Source organism: Neofelis nebulosa, chromosome 3 (genome assembly GCF_028018385.1).
Source record: "Neofelis nebulosa isolate mNeoNeb1 chromosome 3, mNeoNeb1.pri, whole genome shotgun sequence".
Classification (NCBI taxonomy): domain Eukaryota; kingdom Metazoa; phylum Chordata; class Mammalia; order Carnivora; family Felidae; genus Neofelis; species Neofelis nebulosa.
In genome coordinates, this window is record NC_080784.1 from 42,057,149 (window position 1) to 42,078,356 (window position 21,208).

Consider the following 21,208-nt stretch of genomic DNA (forward strand, 5'->3'; position numbering starts at 1 on the left):
GTTTCTTTTAAAAACAACTTGGTAAGGTCCAACAAGCCTCTCGGATGTGGGGAGGATGAAGTCATTGTGGTGAAAGGGCTTCACACGGGTGTCTAAGTTTCCACCCTCCCCTCCCTCCTCATTGCACCTACTCTTTTTCCTACAGTAGGGTGACATGTGTGGGGTGCTATGGGAGCCAAAAGGGAATGATAAAGGGAGGCAACTTCCTCCCCGCTCTTTGTCTCCTCCCTGCTCCCCCAGCTCTTGACCTCGGGTTCCGGGAAAGTTACTGTGGAAGTGGGGTGTGAGCACAGAAGTGGGGAGGGAGGATCTGCTAACTGTAAACAGATATCATCAGGAGTTCAGATAGTCTGGCTACCGGATTTCCGTGCCATACTGAAGCCACCCCACCCATGCGCCTGCCCTCAGTTTCCCCAGCTGTGTAATGGGGATACACCATTTCCTTTTCCCGCTATCTGCCTGACCTAACCGCGTGAGAAAGACAAGAAGGAACCCCCAGTTCTTGGCCTCCAGCCCCATCAGGTCCTCCTCCCACTTTGGCTTTGGCCTTTTGTACCGGCCCCACGTGACCTGCCCGGCCGGCTCTTCCCTCCTGTCCCGCCCCGCCCTCCGGCCTTTCCCGGCTCTCTGCGCAGCTCTTCCCGCTCCTCGCCCGCCCCCCTCTCGTGCTCCCCCTTCTCCTTCCCCCACGCCTCCCTCCCAGGCTGTTACCGCTCCCTCCCCCAGGCAGCCGTTCCCTCGCGACGCTTCCCCTCCCCCCGCGGCTGTTCCGCCGCCTCGCCTCCCCTCCCCCCGGCCGGAGCTCACTGTCTCCAAGATGGCGGCCGTGTCAGTTTGGGGCATCTCCGCGGTCCGGCCCGGGGCTCCGGGATCCCGGCTCTCTTCTCCCCCGGTAAGTAGCCGAGGAGCCACCGGCGACTGCCCCTGCCCGTCGAGCCCGAGGCCGAGCCGCTCCGGAGCCGGCTCCGCCGCCTCGCGGGGTCGGCGGGCTGCTGCAGGCCCCGCCGCGGCCTGCGCCGCCTCCCGCTGCTCTGCGCCAGGCCTCGGGCTGGGGCGCCGAGGCCGCCCCCTCGCGCCCGGCCGGCGCCCGGCTCCCCCCGCCTTGCGGCCCGCGCGCCGCCCGCCGGCCCGGCGCTCGCGGGCCCAACGCCCCCGCCGCCCGCCCGCCGGCCGGGCCCAGCCCCGGGGAGCCGGCGGGTGGGCGGGCGGAGAGCGGCCCAGGCCGCGGAGCCTCGGGCTGGGCTGTGCCGGCGAGCCCGCTCTCCCTCGGGGGCGCGCCCACCGCCCCGGCCCCACCTGCGCCCGGCCGCTCGCTGCCCCAGGCCGGGCGCGGCCCCTGCTGCCCGCGCTCCCGGGTGCTCGCTCTCCGGCTCCGGCGGGGTGCGCGGAGATCCGAGCGGGGCTGAGGCTGCAAGTGGGGGTGACAGGCTGGCGGGTGTTGTGGTGCGGAGGCAGCACGTGTGGTGTTGTGTCTGTCGGGCTGTCAGCCCCTGCACTGGGAGGGGAGGCGGCGGGCTGCCTGTCAACCTTCGGCCGGTTTGGACGGGAGCTGCCGGACCTGTCAGGCTTCTTGGGCAGCCTGCGTGCCCCAAACGCCTCCTTTGAATCGGCCTCTGTGGGACTTAGGATTTGGAGGAACCGGGAATGGGAGATACATTGCTCTTAACTCTTTCACGTGATTTCATTGTTAACTTAGTCTTTGGGTTCTGTTTCCATCTGATGGGTACGGCGAAGCTACCCGTTGGCAAGCTGCAGGGTTGTGCAGTTTGAAGTTTTTAAAGTTTCTCGCTCTTTAAAAAGAGAGCGCGAAGATGTGTTTGGGGGTGGGGAATCCAGGCCGGGGAAGGACTGTCGGAAGCAAGGAGTAGTTTTTCTCTAGCCGCTGGTGTACTTTCAGAGAGTTAAAGTTCAAGTCTGCAGGCTCTTTACTGTCTGAAGACCGAAAACCCTGGCCTGAGAGACAATGAGTAGCTGTCATTCATTCTTTCACCTGCGAGCATAATCAATTAGGACGTTCCCGGCTTCTTAAACTCAGATTGTAGCTTCTCCTTCAGTTTAGCGTTAATGCCTACGTAATGAACGTTCTTGGAGTAATAATACTATGATTTCTATCCTCTGGAGACTCTCACCAGAATGAAGCATAGCTCTCTCAGGGGGCTTCTTTTTAGCCAGCTAATTTAAAAATAAATCTTGGCTCAAGTTTGAGTGTTTACTTCAGCCTTTTTCGTTCCTGTCAGAGTTTATAGCACTGTAGCTTTTGTAATATCTGTTAGTTTTGCTTTTGGTTTTAATATTAATTTTAAGAATAATTGCTGCGGGAGCCATTTTTCATATAATTTTTTAGGGTGTAATGTAAATGCTTCTCAGAATAAGAGCAGACGTCCTAAAAATCACGTAAGTTACATTTATTTTTGGAAGCAAAGAAGTTAATTGGTTTCAGAATTCGTTATTTTGGTGATTTTTAAAAAGATCTGTATCTGCCAGATTCTTTTGTCTGAAAGAAGAATATTGACTTTGATCCTGGAGAGGCAATGTATTTATGTGTTTGTGTTTTACTCTTTCACGTTCATTTCAGGACAGAAATCTTGAATCTATGAGATCTTCTCTTTAGACCTGCCGACAGGCAATATTGTGCATTTGACATGTAGTGTGTGCATTTGAACCCTGTGATTCTGGGCCTTTCTCATTTCTAGTTGCTATATCTGTAGCTCCGTTATGAACATTTTGACAGTTGTTATTCCTGCCGTTATATTGAATATTAGTGTTTTAGTTTGGTTTAGGAGAAGCTATCAGCATGTTATTCTTGAAATTTGAATGAAATTGGATTATTTTAAAATTCTTTAAGCACTTCTGACACTTGATGATTTTCAATATTTTTGTTTCCATTTGCAGTGTTTACTTAAAATATGAACTTGATCTGTGTAAACAGTATTTTTTTAATATAAAATAGTTAAAATTTTCTCAACGGTTTTCTTCCTTATTTTATTGACTGTTTTTATGCAGTCTGAATGTCTGGAATTTTGAAAGATGAAAGATTCACTCTTACTTTCATTGCAGGATTCTTTCTACTAATCCAGATACTTGTTGAAGTGCTGAATAGTTTCTTGGGGAAAGATGACAAGGAAGAGTTTGAATTCATAGACTGGTGAGCAGAGATTGTGGAGTACAGAATAGTCAGCACCCCTCTGGTTAGTTGTAGCCTAAGGTCATTCATAGTATATCTCATCTTGTATACATGTTGTATCCTAATTATTCATCTTTTTTTCATTTTTATTCCAATCCTTTACATACTTACATACATAATTGTTTCAGAATGTTGATAGAAACCTGTTAAAACTCTACAGGTGCTCAATAAACATTTGCTATTTGATTGTTTTTAAAGATTAGGATGTTTCATTTATAGCTTATTTACAAAGTGGGACTTGATAGGAAACTGATCTTGTTTTAATTGTTTTTCAGGCATAAGATGCACATTTTTCTGCTGGGAATGAGATGTTCTTGAGTTCTTACAAGTTCATGAAGAGACCCATGTGTGGTGCTATTGAGAAATTTATTGGGAAATTTGAAGACATTTCAAATAACAGGTTGTTTTGGTTTCTAAAGTAAAAGTGAGGAGGCACTCTGTGCAAGGAGGAAGGACTCAGGCCAGAAAACTTGTATGCTATGGTTAACTGGTTCCCAGCTTCCGAGAATGTTGTTTTCCATGGTATAAAACTTACTCAGCATCAGGATAAGGGATAACGACTCTATGGATATACAGAATCCTTCACCATGGTAAAACTCGCTAACCCGCTGTATACGGAGTGGATTTTGGAGGCCATCAAAAAAGTGAAGAAGCAAAAACAGCGTCCTTCAGAAGAAAGGATATGCAATGCAGTGTCTTCATCCCATGGCTTGGATCGTAAAACTGTTTTAGAACAATTGGAGTTGAGTGTTAAAGATGGAACAATTTTAAAAGTCTCAAATAAAGGACTCAATTCCTATAAAGATCCTGATAATCCTGGGCGAATAGCACTTCCTAAACCCCGAAACCATGGAAAATTGGATAATAAACAAAACGTAGATTGGAATAAACTGATCAAGCGGGCAGTTGAGGGCTTGGCAGAGTCCAGTGGCTCAACTTTGAAAAGCATTGAACGTTTTTTGAAAGGTCAGAAGGATGTGTCTGCATTATTTGGAGGCAGCGCTGCCTCTGGCTTTCACCAGCAGTTACGATTGGCTATTAAACGAGCCGTTGGCCACGGCAGACTCCTTAAAGATGGACCTCTTTATCGGCTCAACACTAAAGCAACCAGTGTGGATGGGAAAGAGAGTTGTGAGTCTCTTTCCTCTTTACCTCCAGTGTCACTCCTTCCACATGAAAAGGATAAGGTAAGAGTGGTATACGCATCAGTGTTCATAGAGCTGAAGATATAGCATGCTACAAAGTCATGTTTCTAGGAAGTATGTAGAAGTTATGTTCAAGTTTTGCGTTTGGGGACTTAGGGAATGATCATCTTTGGTTTTTTATTGGTAAGTTGTTGGAATTCAGTAGATACCAGTTGCCCTGATACTTTGAAATATTTGACACCTGACAGAGTGTATTGATGTACCTAAAAGAACAGATTTAGAGTTTAAAAGTAGCATTCAACTTTAAGGCTGTTATAAGTTCTTAGAATATCTTACTGCTGGAAGTTGATGAGCACTCCTAAATGTTCGAGGCTTGGATTTGAAACAAGCAGGTGACTCTAAGAACCTTTTTCCTTTTTTTCTTTTTTATTGCACATTACCATTAGGAAGGAGTGAGACTGAGTCTCCTGACCCATCCGTAGTTGTAGCTAAGCAAATTTATCAATTCTTATTTTTGTCGTATTCTAACTTTTTGTCATGTATTCTTTGCATATGATGAAGTCCTAAGTGTTATTTATGAGCGGTGTAACTACATGGGTCAGGAAAAAGTATTCTATATTCCTAAAGTTCTGTGGAGTTGGGAGTTTTGGTACACAGTGGTAATGTGCTGTGTTTTATGCTGTTATTTTGTGCAGTTAAAAAAGTATGCTAAGAAACAGCAAATTTTGGCCTTTCAATAGATATTAGGAGATGAAGAGAATTTTGTCAGTAGCAGTTTTTTACATTGACCTAGTGTCTTAGCTGTGAATTTATTTCAAGTGTTCTGAATTGTAGTTGTGGGGAGAGTGGTAGTACTTAATGCACATTTTAGTATACAATAGTAAAATAATGTTTATTTTGCCTAAGATCATGGAAGCTAGGATGAGAAGATTGTAAAGTTAACACTGAATGTGTTTAAAAATACTTGAGGTTCAGTCTACATTTATTGCAGTTAGTAACCCAGCTATAGATTTTTGTTTAAATAGCAACTGAAAAATAACAGTATTTTTCTTTGATGAAGTTTTAGAGATCTATTTTAAGGTTCAATTTTCCCTGTGAACTTTGAAATAGAAACATTATCTTAACCATTATTACTCTTGAAATTATTCTGTTAGAATGGTTGTGTGTCATTTGAGCATTTTATTTAAAAGTGTGGTATTAAAATTTCAAGGTGGACAAATAACTGAAATGCTTTACTCTGTAGTCCAGTGCTGTAAGAACTCTTACTGTAAGAGCTGTTTCTGATCACATATGGCTGAAGTTAAGTGAAATGTAATGATTGATTCCAAAAATTGTTACCAAATGATTTACAGGTTAACTTCATGGAAACAGGAAACAATTTATAGTTTAGAATGAATTCAGTGTTATATCAGTGAATTAGGTATTATAAATTTTTTGCCAGAACACCTGGGTGCTTGCTTTTACTATAATTTCCCTTGCTTGAATTAGATATTTTAATTTTTGAAAATATTAGCCATATATAAAGTATCAATTGTGTATGTATTTTTAAAAGGTAGCCAGTATAGTGCACTATGGGACAAATCTAAGTTTTGTCACCCTGGGATTTTACTTTTGAAAGGGGACCTTGAGAACCATCTTATTTTGCAGTTGGGCTGAGACCTCTATATTAAAAAAAAAACAAAAAAAACCAAAAGCTTAATCCAGTAGAGATTTGTTGGTTGACTTTAGTTAGAAATATCTTTTAGGTTACATAACTGTAATATATAGTGTTGTTAACTGAAGTAACTAAATTTGGAGTATACATTTAAGAATGTATTTTGAGTTTTGTTGAATAGACTTCTATATATGTGTATGGGTCTGAATTAAAAACTAATTTTATGATATCTATGGAGTTAGAGTTGATGAGATCTGCTATATATTTTTAAATAGTTTTATTTTTAAGTAGTGAATTTCCTGAGTGACTTCCCCCAAAGATAAGAAAAGCTCACATTCAAAATCATAATATGGTGAGGAATTACTCCTCTGAACAGATTATATGTTTGTTCTTTTTATTGTATTTTATGTACTTTCCTTTCTCTTTTAAAAATTGATTGGTTTGCTGTTATGAACCTAGATATTCTCAAAAAAATTATACAGAGTGTATTTGACAGTGATGGAGAAAGGAAAAGATAGGCCAGAAGTACTTTCACATTTAGGCCTTAATTAATTCAGCAAATGGTTATTGAGTGAGTACCTATTGTGGGCCAGGCACTCTGGAACTGAATTGGCATTATCTCAAGTTCCTCTTTATTCTTTTCTGTATCAATTTTTAACTTTTATTGCTTGGAGATACCAGCCTTTGGAAGGAACCGTAGAATTGTATGTTAGATTTTCAGCAACTGAGTAGTGTTTGCTGCTTTTTGTGGGATCAGCTGTGTAGAAGTAGTTCTTTTTTTTTTTTTTTAAGAGTTTTTGTGAACACACTTGAACTTAAGTGTGTTTTCACACTGATAAATAGGAAAATCCATGGGATACTATGATCTAAAAGTTTAATCTATGTTGTAAGGGAAATTTCTGAGCTAGCTTTAGGGTTGTGGTAGTTTATGGTAAGTGTATTTAACTTGATGTGTTTACTATGTGCCACACATTACTTTAAAGCTGTACATCTATTAACTCATTTAATTCTCATACATATCCATGAAGTAGGTACTGTTATGTTACAAGTGAAGAAACTGAGGCATAAAAGAGGTTTACTAATTTCTCTAAGTCGCAGAGATATTAAGTGGCAAAGCTGGGATTTGAACTTGGGCAGTCTGGCTCCAGTCTTTGTAACAGCTTTAGCTACCTCCTGCCTCTTGGGAGTTGTTACATACAGTGCCTGACACTGCACTCAGGTACACAGTTGTGAATATTTTTGGTGTTAATTCCATAGCACATTCTCTAATTATGAAAGGCCATATGTCCTTCTACCCCCTACCCCTTCTTGGTTTGTGTCCCTTTTTTCTCTTTCTATCATAGAATGAATTCTAAAACTGACTTTGAATCAGTGATAAGAATGTATCAGAAACCAAAGATTATGAAAAATCTAGTTTTGTGTGCCTGAGATCTATAAAAAAATAATTTTGTTTACATGACATTTTATTTCTCTTAAAGATAATTTCTGTGCTTATTAATTTTCATTTTATTTATCACTGAAATTTTCTGATTTGCACTTTGGGATTTGTTGCATGGTTGTAAGTAGAGTGCTTTCATTTTGGACCAAATGTTGCTTTCCCTTGAATTGTGGCATATAGGTGAGAGTGATAGTGTGACACTGGCTTAAATAACAACTTGCTTCTTGAAAATTTATTTGCTTTTGAAAGATTTTACTGTAAGATAATTTGTTCATTTATTTCATTTATTCATATAACAAACATTTAGATGCCTACCGTGAACAATGAATTTAGGATTTAGGTCTTGTTGAGGATTAAGGTAGAGAGATGTGAAATAAATATTTTTGGAATTATTTTTTAGTTTATGAAATACAGCTTTTAGTTTATACATTCTTTTGTCATATCAATTAAGCATTGTGAATCTCAGAAATAATGAGATGTTTCTTGGGTGGGGCTGTATTATTTGAGGTTGTGATGGTCTATTTAAAAAATTATCTTGGGGCGCCTGGGTGGCTCAGTCGGTTGAGTGTCCGACTTCAGCTCAGGTCACGATCTCGCGGTCCGTGAGTTCGAGCCCCGCGTCAGGCTCTGGGCTGATGGCTCAGAGCCTGGAGCCTGCTTCTGATTCTGTGTCTCCCTCTCTCTCTGCCCCTCCCCCATTCATGCTCTATCTCTCTCTGTCTCAAAAATAAATAAATGTTAAAAAAAAATTAAAAAATTATCTTTAGGGGCGCCTGGGTGGCTCAGTTGGTTAAACATCTGATTCTTGATTTTGGTTCAGGGCATGATCTCACTGTTGGTTCATGAGATCGAGTCCCCAGTCCCCCTACTTAGGATTCTTTCTCTTTACCTCTTTTTCTGCCCCTCCACCCCTCTAAAAAAATAAATAAACACCAAAAAAAAAAAATATCTTTAGACACTGAGTCTTGGAAGGAACCTTTTCAGGAATAATTTTCACCTTGATATCAAATTTCTGGGTTCATTTTACACACAGAAAAATCTAGCTTATGTTCCTTCTTACTAGTCCAGAAAACTGTACTCTTAATGATAATTAACCACGTCATTGAAATGTTATTTTGTGGAGTAGTATTGTGGAACAGAGTTATAATTTGCAGAAGCATTACAATTGGAAAGGGAAGAGAAAGTATTGTCAACTAATGTTATTGTTTAGTTATTACCATATTTAGGTAACTTAGAGTAGAAAGATCAAGCGATACATTTAAAACCTTCTAAGTTACGTCAGTACAGTAAACTCTTAGTATACTGAATCCAAATTATTTTTCTTAGTGGAATTTGACATTTTAAATTTGTAGAATAAATGGGACTTTGACAGGAACTTAGATTTTTGATGTAGGGATGCAAATATGTTTTCATATTTGAAAACACTGAGTTAAGAATAATAAAGCTTTGATTTAGCTATTTGGAAATGGCCTTTATAGTAAGATTGATGCTACATCAATTTTCGGTGACTCTAATTGGACTGTGAGGAAAAGCTGGCTAGAAATAAAAAATAAAAATTTGTTACTAACAATTTATCGAGGTAGATTAAATATAAATGGGGTTAGGAATTGACTTTGTCTCAGCAGACTTGTTCTTATTTAAAAAAAAAAAAACCCAGAAATTTAAAAATAATTCAGGCAGAGATATATTTATAATGCAGTATTTATTTAAATTCAATCAACTGTACAGGTAATTTTTGGTCTTCTAGTTAGCTTGTGAGCTCTGTGTGTTTTGGTAATTTTCAGTCCATGACACACCCTGAAAGAAAATTTGAGCTACTAAAGCAACCTTTGGTTTAGCCATTGCTAATCAAAACTTCTATACCTAGCCAATGCACACAACCTAAACATTTTTCTTACACTTAACAGTTACTAGCACTCTACTCTTTTTTGGACTAATTTCTAATAAATTGATGAAATAAAGGGAAGAAATTAATGAAGACATCAGATACTACAAAGTGCTTCAGGAATAGGACCTAGAGGATCTAACCATTTTGACCTTTCTTTGCCCTGTATCAGTAGGCCAAGGGAATGTAAGCAGTTGCTTATAGAAACCTATTAATAGCTAACATTTGTTAAAGGGCTAACAATGCATTGAGTACTGTTCTGAGTGCTTTGACATGTTTTCTTATTGAAGGCTCAGAAGAATTTGAGATGGTTAAATTTTATAGGTGTAATATATATAATAGCCATTTAATAACATTTAATAATACAGGTTTTCATTATGGCTTCTCATAAAACACCAAATGAAAAATGTATGCAAAATACATTATCTTCTTGTCTTTGCTGCCTGTTTTTTATTTAGTTCATCCTGACATATGAGCCAGTGTTTTTTTATATTACACTTATCTTTAATATTATGAAAGCAAATAGATAATAGGATTTTTTTCTTTCTATTTACAGTATTGGAGAAAGTATATTTTCTATACTGACTTGGATCTTAGCTATATAAGAGGACTGAATCTGGCTGCCATGTTGGCTGGTTAAAGTAGAATTAAGAAGATTTTTAAAAAGTGAACTGGGAAGTGTTAAAATTAGAATAATGAATACTTTTCATGTTCTGATTTAAACATTTTTAAAGAAACAAATGATTGTTACGCATAGGAATTATTAAGAGCCTCCTTCTGGTAAAGTTGTTTACCAGTTGGCTACTTATGGGTGGAGTCAGTTCACAAAGGACCTGCAGCAGATGAATTAGACCTGTAGCGACTTCACCCTTCTGCTTTTCCCAGCTGGAGCAGGATTAGGACTCATTCAGCTGCAGCTGGTTCCCAGGAAAATCTAGACTGCTTCTTCTGGTGTTTTCCTTTGACAGGAAAGTCATAGTTCCCGACAGATGGCTTTCATCAGCACTGTACATAACTCTGTAAATTCAAGTCCAAAGAACTACTCTCAACTTCATTAGGGAACAGGCAAAGAAACTGTTTGTAATATGGTATTATTTGGTTAAGGGTTGAAATTAAGCATAGGGATTATAGTGGTGTAGTATTTCGATTTGCAGAATGCCATACTGGGTCAAAATAGTTTTTAACTGCTGGCAATTAAAAAAAAAAAAAAAAGACCTAAGGAAAAATAAGTCTAGCTATGGTGTTAGGTATATTTTATACTTGGATTATATTATGCTTACAAAGTACAGATAAATTCTTTGAAAAAAAGAATCTTTTGCATTTTGTAGAATTTTGAGCCAGTAACAGTCTTGGATAACAGTATTTCTAATCTTATTTCATGAATAGAGAAATTGAGGGTCAAAGAGATTTAAGTGTCTAGTTCAGTGCCGTGCAGCAGGTTAATCTGGGAGAAAGTGGTCAGACCCTTCTCAGTTCTTTGCTTTTTTTCTCATTAGGCTGTAGTACTGCTTTAAAGTGTTAGAGAGCAACAAGTATAAAATAATGTATTTCTTAATGGAAACCATAGAATAAACTCTGGTCTAGAGAGTTTTGGTGGTTTTTATAAACCACAAATATGTAAATCAGCTTGTTTCAGTGTTTGAAGATAGCTGTACATTCTTGAAAGTTGAAGCAATATTTTATCATTTTGTAAAAGACTGCTTTCTTATGGTCCACATTAGAGGAATTAGAAAGTGGTCCTCTGTTTTTAGGTATGTATCAGAAGAACATGTTGAGCTACCATAATGCTGGAAGAGAAAGTACTTGAATTTTGAAAGAAAAAAAAAAGGTCTGCTTATAGTTAAGTCTGATTTTCAGAAAGTTGACAACATAGATCTTTGGAGTGACTTGGATAATTGGTTAGAACTTAAAATGTTTAGGACTGAGATAGAAAGGTACAAGCTTTTCTATTAATGAAGTAATTCTTATTAAAGTCATTAAATATGGGGAAAACAAATGTAGAGTCTACCATGCATTGTTATGTATACATAGAATCTTAATTCTGGGTGATGATTTGTAATAGGAAACAAACCTTAAAAGAGAAGGCAGCAAACAGATTATGTTTGTCTTTTTTGGTCGTTTTGACTAACAGTTCATCTCTGCATTATTTTACTTTGTGGTAAAATTTTGCAGTGCGTTACAGTAATGGCAAATAAAGATTGAGATTGGAGACAGTTATTTATACAATAACTGGGTGGTTTTAAGATTATTGGTAAAACTGATTAGGGAGAAAATGACGTGGAAAGAAAATCTGTCAGCTAAAAAACTTAAAGTTTTTGTATGTGTGAAAGAAGACAGCTGATTCCTTTGCCATTTACCTTTCGTGCAGAAGGTAGAGATTCCGTGTGTGTGTGTGGCAAGGGGTGGGGGGTGGGGGGTGGTGTTATCATGCTTATATTATAGGCTGCTTTTTCCTCCAGGGAATTGTGAACTGTAGTTGACCTGGAGAGGTGCTGTTAAGTTGGTTTTCAATTCTTTCTGCTTAGTAGACTGCAGGTTTTTCTTTTTCTTTCATTGGCTACAGTGAAGCATTTAACTCCTGAGTTTTCTAGAACCTGTAACAGAACCCTTAGAAACATTATTAAATTTTTTTGTGTGTTGAGTGTGATGCTGTGCTTTAGGGTGGTTTCCCAACTTTTCTGTTGAGCATATCTTTAAATATCTGACTTAGGGTTTAGATCCTCTTTTACCATTTTCCTGCTTTAGTTATTTAATTTCTTCTCATGCCAGTAAATTCTTACTTAAATTTGTAACTTAAATCTAAAGCAGTGATACTAAATCCATTTTTGACCCAAGGAGCCTCAAAAAATAGACACCAGGGCAGTTAAATTTAGCAGTGGGGCCCAGAGATGAGATTTTTTAAATTTTGTTTTGTTTTGAGGTCGCCATGTGCATCTTCAGTACAGCCAGGGTTGAAAACCCTCTATTTGAACTTGCTGAGGGGGTTAGGACAGAAGCAGATGCTTTTTACCTAATCATCGAAATTCAGACAAATTCATGAAACAACATACTTCACCCCCACTCTCATGAACACACTTTGAACCAGGACAGTGTACTTATGGAAACCTAAATTTTGTTTTATCCTACTTCCTGACCATAAGTGCCCTAATGTTTCACTTTTCTCTCCTACGCACCTGCTCTTTTTTTTCTCGTCAGGGTCTCATTTGGTGCATATTCTGGAGAAGGTTCCATGTGTGAGTTTGATGGGTGCCCCCCTCCCACCACTCTAATGCTTTTCTTCTAATTGCTTGGCCTTATGGTTTATCACCTCAGTTACTCGCTTTACTCCTCCAATTGGCAAACCCCAGACTTGACACTAAGCCAATCATTTTTCTCTCCCTGCTTCTTATGTGACTGTTTATCATTTTGAAGAAAATTACACGAACCATGTGGTGGGATGCCACTTACAAATTTGTAACATCTAATCAGTTCTGTTTTGGGATGTATGTCTGTGTCTTTAGTCTGTTCTCTCTGCAGCAGTTCAGTATTTCCTCCAGCCCTTTCGCTTTTCTCATTGTCAGCTGACCCTCCTGTATTCTCCTTCACAGAATGGAATCTCTCTGGCCATATGAGCTCATTCAGTTTATACCCCTCCCACACAAACCTACATATGTCTGTACGTATTTTACCCCCTTTGCTACCTTTTCAGAGGTTATAAAAGAAGTGTCTTGTCTAGAGCTCATCTCTCTGTGTATAGGAATCTGTTCTCTCCTGTCTCGGGGGCTTTGTTCCATCAATAATATTCCCAGTCTTCCCCTTAACATGGGGAAGTCTCTCCCATCAAATTAGAGTAAAAGCAAACAAAAACACTGCTCCAAATCCTTCTCTACATCTACACTCTATTGTCTTCCCTTCATTTTGAAACTCCTTGAGAAAAAGTCTGTATTCATTCCATATCTGTTGCAATCTGCCCTTTGGCCTAGAGCACCATTGGAAACAGCTCTTATGGACAGTTTTCAGTCTTTATGTTACCTGACTTCTCTGCAGCATTTATGGTTGTTAACCATTCTCTCCTCCCTTGACCTCTGGGATAATTTTTTGCTAGGTGTCTGTTTCTGCATCTTTCTGATTATTTTCAGTTTACTGGCTCCTTATCTTTTGCCTGAATCTTATATATTGGACTCCCTAAGGTCCTGATCTGTGCCTACTTGTTGTTTCAACCATTTGAGTTCTGTCTAGACTTAACCTTCACTATACTAATGACTAAATTCATAACCCAAACCTCTCTTTTGAGCTGTAGACTTGTATATCCCACAGTGTAGTGTCTTTTCTCAGCCATTTCAAATTCAGTGATGACCCAGATGGAATGGAATTTATCACCTTCAACTTGTTCTTTTGATTTCTTACTGTGGTACAAGACATTGACATTGACTCTGATTCCTAAAAGAAACTTTGGTATTCTACACTTCACTTGCACTTCTTTTGGATTCAGCTCTAGTCTGCCCCCAGTCTTTTCTGCTTCTTTAACGTCTTTTAATTAACTGCTATTCCAGCTGCTACTCTCTCAGTGCAGGTCCTTGTCATTTCTCTCCTGATTTACCTCAGTAGTTTCCTCATTGGTGTTCCTTCCTCCAGTATCCTTTCCCTCCAGTCCACATTATTGCCAAGAATGATCTTGTTAAGAAGTGATTAAGAACACAGGCCCAAGAACCAGACCATCTGGGTTTGCATCCCATATTGGCAGCACTTGCTTTATGGCCTTGGGTAATTTGCTTAATTTTTCTTTGCCACATTTCTTTCTATAAAATGGAGATAATACAGTACCTATCTCAAAATGAAGTTTTGAAGATTTAATGAGTTAATATGTATCAGTGTTGTCTAATAGTGCTTTGTGTGATGATGGAATGAATGTTCTATGTCTGTGCTCACTACAGTAGCCACTGGCCATATGTGGCTCTTGAAATGTGGTTGTTTGACTAAAGAACTTTAATTTAATTTAATTTAACTGAAATAGCCATATGTCTAATAGTTACTGGACAGTACAGAATACATAAAATCCAGTGCTCTATAAATACTAGCTATTATTACCATCTTTCTGAAGTTAAACTTACTTCTCTGGTTAAAATTCTTTAGTGCCAAATTCTTTGGTATAGAGTATATAGTTTTTAACCCCCTTCACCCCATCGCATTGCTCTGAACTTGTCTACTGCTATTTCTTATGCCCTCTGTGTTCCACTATTCTAGTGGTTTTCAAAGTGTTGTCCCAGGGGTTAGAAGTAGTAGTGTCACCTGAAAATGTTTGAAATGCAGATTCTTGGGCCATATTCCAGGCATACTGAATCACAAACTGGGGGGTGGGGTCTAGCAACTTGTATGTTAATAAGCCCTCCAGGTGATTATGATGCATGCTAAGGTTTGAGAACCACTGTACATCCCAAACTACTTGTAGTTCCTCAGATCCACCTTGTTTTCTATTGCTCTTGTTTTTCTCCTGTCTGGAATGATTATCCTTTCTCTTTTCTTCACTGATTAGCTCTTATTTAATCTTGCAGGCTTAATTTAGGCATATCCTCTTTCCATTTCTTTCTTCATTATTACTCATCCTGCTTCCAGGATGACTTAGTGCTCTTTATGCCTCTGAGATCCTGTACATGCCTCCATCGTAGCCCATTCTGTATTGTATTGTTGCTTTAGCTTGTCTCCTACTAGACAGGGAATTTAGGATCTTGTTTTTTTGTCCTTGTATCCCTATCTGGCACAATGTCTGGTATGCTTTGTAAGTATGTATGGAACATTTTCAGGTGTCAGCACAGTGATTAAGTCCTGGGTAAAGGACATACTGTCTGTGTAATTAACACAGTGATAAGGGCTCTGATGGGGTAAAACCGAGTGCTGTGGAAACACAGGAAGGGGTGGAGAAAACTAGGGAAGTCTTCTCAGAGGAAGTCACATGTGAGAGGTTAGTGAGGTGGGGAAGCAAATGGGTGGGGTGGGAAAGAGTGGTTCCTGCAGAGGGAACAGCATGTACAAAGGCCTAGAAGCAAAACATTGTAGGCTCTTTATAAATGTTTAATTGAATATGAATAAAGAACCAAATCACACATCTAACTTTTAGATCTTAGTTTTGGAGTCACTACCCTCCCCAGCAAACATTAGTTAGCATTTATTCTTGATATACTGCTTTCTTTGAGATGATGGTAAGGTGTGATAGGGTAACCTCCAAGCCAGCAGGATACGTGTGTGTGCGCGCGCGTGCGTGTGTTTGCTAGCCTTTTAGCGGTAGAAGATAAGATTTGTTTCATCTGAATTATTCTGCAGCGTGAGTATACATCAGTGGTGGCTGAGGTAAACGCATTGCTCTCATTGCTTAAGAATAGACCAAGATTTGGGGCGCCTGGGTGACTCAGTCAGTTAAGTGTCTGACTTGGCTCAGGTCATGATCTCACGGTTTGTGAGTTGGAGCCCGCGTTGGGCTCTGTGCTGACAGCTCAGAGCCTGGAGCCTGCTTCAGATTCTTTGTCTCCCCCCCTCTGCCCCTTCCCCACTTTCGTTCTGTCTCTCAAAACTAAATAAAAATTAAAACAAAAAAAAAAGAATAGAGCAAGATTTTAAACAAGCAACTTGAAACTTAAGAGCACTGACAAAGCATATCATTAAGAAGGCTGAAAGGCTACCAGCATGACAGCCACAGCTTGGTACTTTTGTAGCTCCACTCTGTATTGGCCCTTTTTGCCCTTATTGCTGCCACCCTAGGTTTCCTGTTGGTCTCATTAACCCTCCATTGTAAGAGCATCAAGGCCTTGGTTAATGTGCTGTGTAAGCTCCAACTTTGAGTTGCAGTTGAATACCTGCTTTCCTCTGTTTGGGATTTTACATATGTAACTTTGAGTAAAAATGTACCTTTTTCTTTGAATGCTTTACAAGTGGGTTGGCTTTGTCATCTATTAACTTTGAAAGAACAATAAAAATAAAGTTTTGTTTCTAATAACTTCAGCTAAGCAGAGAACTCTTCAGCAAAGAAAGCTAGAGAAAGAAAAAGTGAAATAAAGTATTTCTCCCTAAAACTTCATATGGGTGGTATAATTATGTTTCTGAAGTGTTTCACAGATGATAAAAGATTTTGGTTTCACATATATCTTCTTTTGCTCTAACACTTTCGTAGTACGGTAGGCCATCCAGGTGTTATGATTGCTAGATTTTGTGTATGGAGAGTTATATGGTTCATTAAGGGAAGAAATGGAACTATAGTCCTGGTCTCTTTCAATCCCAGTACTTCTCAGCAACATCAGGCTGCTTCTTGTTCATGAAAATGACAAGCGTTAAAAAAAAAAGTGGTGTCTTTTACCGTTTATTACATACATCTGTCAAACCATTTATCAGGTCATACATGTTATTAATCTTTGTATTCACTTTGTAAGATGCTCAGAAAATGTTGAACTGAAACTGTCAGGTTTAAACTGGAAGGAGGAATGATAGAAATCAGGTTGACTTAAAAAAAAACAACTATTAACTCTCTTAGTAAACTTAGAAGCTAAACCATTTATCCTCTCAAAATTTATAGCCTCTATAGATTTAAAAGGGGAGATAGAGTTTCAGATGTTTTCTGCAAATGTTTGATACATCAGCTGTAAAGTATCATTTGCTACTTCCTTCAAGATATTTGTTCTCTATTACCCATAAAGTATTTTAAAAAGTTTAAGAAATTGTGTTTTCCTAATAGGTAATAATAATTCATTAGTGCGTAAAATTAAAAAAGTACAAAAGAGTTCCATTAAAAGTATTCTTTTAACTCCAGTTCCACAAGCAGCCAGTTCCCTTCCTGGGATGTAGTCAATGAGTTTGGTTTCTACCCTCCAAAGAGATTCTCTGTGTATATAAGCAGTCACTTATATATATGTTTTTTTCTCCCATATAGAGCATACCTTAGAGCATACCTTAATACACTTTTCTACATCTTGCTTTGTTTTTCTTCCCGCTTAACAATGTATCTTAAAAGTGTGTTCCATGTCATTATATAAGATTTGGTGGTATTCTGTTTTATGGATGTACCATAATTTACGTAATTAGTTCCTCACTGATGGACATTTCTTTCCAATTTTTTTTTTTATTACAAACAGTACTCAGTAACCTCCATTGTGCATTATTTTAGACTTGTAGGTTCCTAGAAATGGAACAATTGGGTCAAAGAATATGTATGACTTTGTAAGTTTGGTATTTCTAAATTTCTCTCCATAGAGATTACCCAACAGTGTATCAGAGTACTTTTTCCCTACATCCTTCACAACACAGTGTTATCAAACTTTTTGATTTTTGGCAGTCTTATAATGAGTGAAAAATCATTATCTACTTAAAGAAAATTTTCTTTAATGTTTGTTTATTTTTGAGAGAGAGAGAGAGAGAGAGAGAGAGAGAGCGAGCGAGCTGGGAAGAGGCAGAGAGAGGGGGAGACACAAAATCCGCAGCAAGCTCCAGGCTTGAACACACGAGCTGCAAGATCATGACCTGAGCTGAAGTCAGATGCTTAACTGACTGAGCCACCCAGGTGCCCCTATCCATTTTTTAATGTTTATTTTTGAGAAAGAGAGAGCGAGAGAGAGCGCGCGCACGGGAGCAGGGGAGGGTGAGGGAGACAGGATCCAAAGCAGGCTCTGTGCTGACAGCAGTGAGCTGGATGTGGGGCTCAAACTCACAAACCATGAGATCATGACGTGAGCCGAAGTCAACTGCCTCAGCCACCCAGGCGCCCCAATCCATTTTTGACTGCATTCTTTGACTCTTATTGGAGTTTGTTCTTCCAACCTAGTGCCCAGAGACAGCCTCTGATCTGTATTTCTACTACTAGTGTGTCTTAAGCCTGATTACTTAAAAACATACAAACATACATACTTAGAGGTAATCAGAAATTTGTTTAGTTGTTTTTTTTTTATAACTGCTATATGGTGTTGCTTTGAGAAATATGTAGGTCGTTTTGCATGGTCTTTTGTAAGCCTGTAACAACTTCTCTCTTGTAGTGGCCTGTACTGTTAGATTTCTGTCCTGTAGAATCACCCTCCACACATCCACCCGCTCCCTTGCCCCACCATCTTAGCTTTGTTGCTTTTCTACTGATGGTGGGGAAACCTTGTTTGATTGATTATGTTCATGTTTGTCAGTCTTTTTAAAGTGCATGTTATATAGTACTTGCATTTGAAAATTTACATAATTTTGAATAAATATTATGTACTAGATATTTAAGGAAGATTGTCTATTTTTAGATGAACTAAAGGCTCATAGAGGTCAAGTGATTTGCCCAAGATTATATAGCAAAATATACGTGCTTAGAATGTAGAGGCTAGTGGAATGGTCAAAAGAAAAAAAACACTATGAATTCAGAGTTGAGATAAACTAAGATTCTGGTAAATTGGTCCAGTAGTTTAAAGTACTTCGCAAATTATTACAACTCTAATTCTGATTATTTTGGGGCTTATATAAGAGTATTTAAGGGGCGCCTGGGTGGCGCAGTCGGTTAAGCGTCCGATTTCAGCCAGGTCACGATCTCGCGGTCCGTGAGTTCGAGCCCCGCGTCAGGCTCTGGGCTGATGGCTCGGAGCCTGGAGCCTGTTTCCGATTCTGTGTCTCCCTCTCTCTCTGCCCCTCCCCCATTCATGCTCTGTCTCTCTCTGTCCCAAAAATAAATAAAAAAAAAACGTTGAAAAAAAAAAAAAAAAAAAAAAAAAGAGTATTTAAGGGCCATACATCTCAGCCTCATCACTTAACTTATTGTTTAATCTTTAAGTTTATCCTCAAGTGTCAGTTTCTTTTCTGCAAAAGGGATAGTAATAGTATCTAAATTACCAAACTCATCGAGCAACAGCCTTTTTGAAGATTATTTTTAGTCTAGGCAGGTCATAGCTGCTATGGTTTTTTAGCGTTTGTTTTCAGAAACAAATATCAGGAAGTAGTGCTGACTTCCCTTTCTTTTCTTCAGTGAAACAACAAAACAAATCAGTTTATTAACCCGCAAAATATTGCCATTGTATTTTGAAAACTATTTGAAGTCTTTATGAACACCTCTCAATTTTAAGAGGACATAGAAACAGACATCTTGATAGGTTAAAATTGTTCATATACTTTATAATCCATTTAAATTAGGATGGACATTCTCTGGTCATACTCCTTTGGAATAGGCAGAATATTTGAATAGTCCCCCCATTTGGACCTATTTTTTTTAGTAACAGTGTTTCTCCCCCTACCCCCATAAAAGAACAAAATAACAACCCCCTTTGTCAAAGTCATCAAAATAAGTCTTTATTTTATGTCTTGAAGCTCAGGATTAGGGTAAGGATGAAGTCCTGGAGCTGCTGTTTTTCCCCATGCAAAGTGACCTAGCTCATATTAAGAATCAAACTAATGAGTTTAATATAATTAAGCACCACATCGTATAGTATGGTTTCTCAAATTTTCATCTGGGAATCTTGTTAAAATTCGATTTTAGGTCTTCGGTGAGGCCTGAGATTTTGCATTTCTAACAAGGTCCCAAGTATTCCATTGCTGAGCAGGATACACTTTGAGTAACAAGTTTCTGTAGGATCGAATCTCTCCTGTACTCTTGACTAATTGTGTTAAGTCATATGCTTATTTTCAGACATGCATTCAGCAGATATCCACAGAATCTCTGTGTTCCAGCTGCTATGCTAGGTACTGGGATTATTATGTAACAGGGATACTACATAGATACTCTGCCCTTACCAAGGAAATAACAATAAATTACATGAAGTGGTGATGCCTAAGTCCAGGGAGCTCTGAGAATCTAAGTACAAAAACTGCTTTTTAAAAAAAAAAAAAAAAAACAGGAAGAGAAGGAAACTGATTTGTCTGATGTATTGACATGTAAGTTCCCAATACAGTGGAGCTTTGAATGATTGTCAGCCTGAGATAGATGTTGGCAGACTTTTTCTGTAAAGTGTCAGAGGATAAATATTTTAGGCTCTGTGGGTCGTAGAGTCTCTCATCTCACTTCTTAACTCTGTGCAGAGCAACTGTAGACAATATGTAAATGAATGAGAGTGTGTTTCAATAGAGAATAGACTTTACTTACCTAACAGGTGGTGGCCTGAATTTGGTTGTAGGCCCACGGTTTGCCCACCCCTGCTCTAGAACAGCAGTGTTTTACATTCAGTTGTGAAACATGTTGAAAATAATTTAAAGTGAGAAGTGATTTATTTAAAAAATTAAGGTGGTTATCTCTATAATAACATCACTGATTTATTTGCATTCAAATATACTGTCTGGGAATATGAATTGTTTATACAGTCGTATGTTGGAGATATTGCGGGTTCAGTTGCAGACCAGACAGACCATTGCCGTAATTGCAATGAAATGGGTCAAGTGAATTTTTTGGTTTCCCAGCGCATATAAAAGTTATGTTTATGCTATACTGTAGTCTATTAAGTGTGCGATTGTATTATGTCTAAAAAAAACAGTGTACTTAACTAAAAAGTAGTTTATTGGTAAAAAAAAAATGCTGTCATCTGAGCTGTCAGTGAGTTGTAATCATTGATCACAGATCATTATAACAAATATAATAATGAAAGAATAAGTTTGAAATATTGTGAGTTACCAAAATGTGACACAGAGAAATGAAGTGAGCAGATTCTATTGGAAAGATGGCACCAATAGACTTGCTTGATGCAGGGTTGCTACTGACTTTCAATTTGTAAAAAATGCAGTATCTGCAAAGCACACAAAGCAAAAGCCCAATAAAACAGTAATGCCATATACTGGGGGAATATATTTTACCTGTGATTGTCATTTGTCTCATGTGTATATACTGGGGGAATATGTTGTACACGAGATTGTCATTTGTCATGTATATATACCGGGGGAATATATTGTACATGAGATTGTCATTTGTCATGTGTATATACTGGGGAATATATTGTAC

General features: G+C 38.8%; 2 protein-coding genes and 1 long non-coding RNA gene across 7 annotated transcripts in view; 2 read left to right on the forward strand and 1 right to left on the reverse strand.

Annotated features, from left to right (window-relative positions):
- The window catches only part of AP3M2 (adaptor related protein complex 3 subunit mu 2), a 109,629-nt gene extending 108,620 nt beyond the window's left edge, over window positions 1-1,009 (reverse strand). Inside the window, exon 1 of the mRNA XM_058720540.1 lies at window positions 808-1,009. The gene's annotated coding sequence lies outside the window, so the exon portion shown is untranslated. The remainder of the gene's footprint in view (window positions 1-807) is intronic.
- Window positions 773-21,208, forward strand: part of KAT6A (lysine acetyltransferase 6A) — a 116,259-nt gene continuing 95,823 nt past the window's right edge. For 2 of the 5 annotated variants that reach the window (XM_058720527.1, XM_058720532.1), the window contains exons 1-2: window positions 773-892; window positions 3,460-4,371. In XM_058720527.1, coding sequence (XP_058576510.1) covers window positions 3,772-4,371 — 600 coding nt within the window. In that variant the 5' untranslated portion in view covers window positions 773-892; window positions 3,460-3,771. Of the gene's footprint in view, window positions 893-2,378; window positions 2,395-2,953; window positions 3,189-3,459; window positions 4,372-21,208 lie in introns of those variants that run through there. The other 3 variants (XM_058720530.1, XM_058720529.1, XM_058720528.1) reach the window with 3 other exon arrangements.
- On the forward strand, window positions 4,378-20,130 carry LOC131506684 (uncharacterized). The gene is made up of 2 exons (XR_009259091.1): window positions 4,378-18,758; window positions 19,005-20,130. It is a non-coding gene; the product is annotated as an uncharacterized LOC131506684 (long non-coding RNA).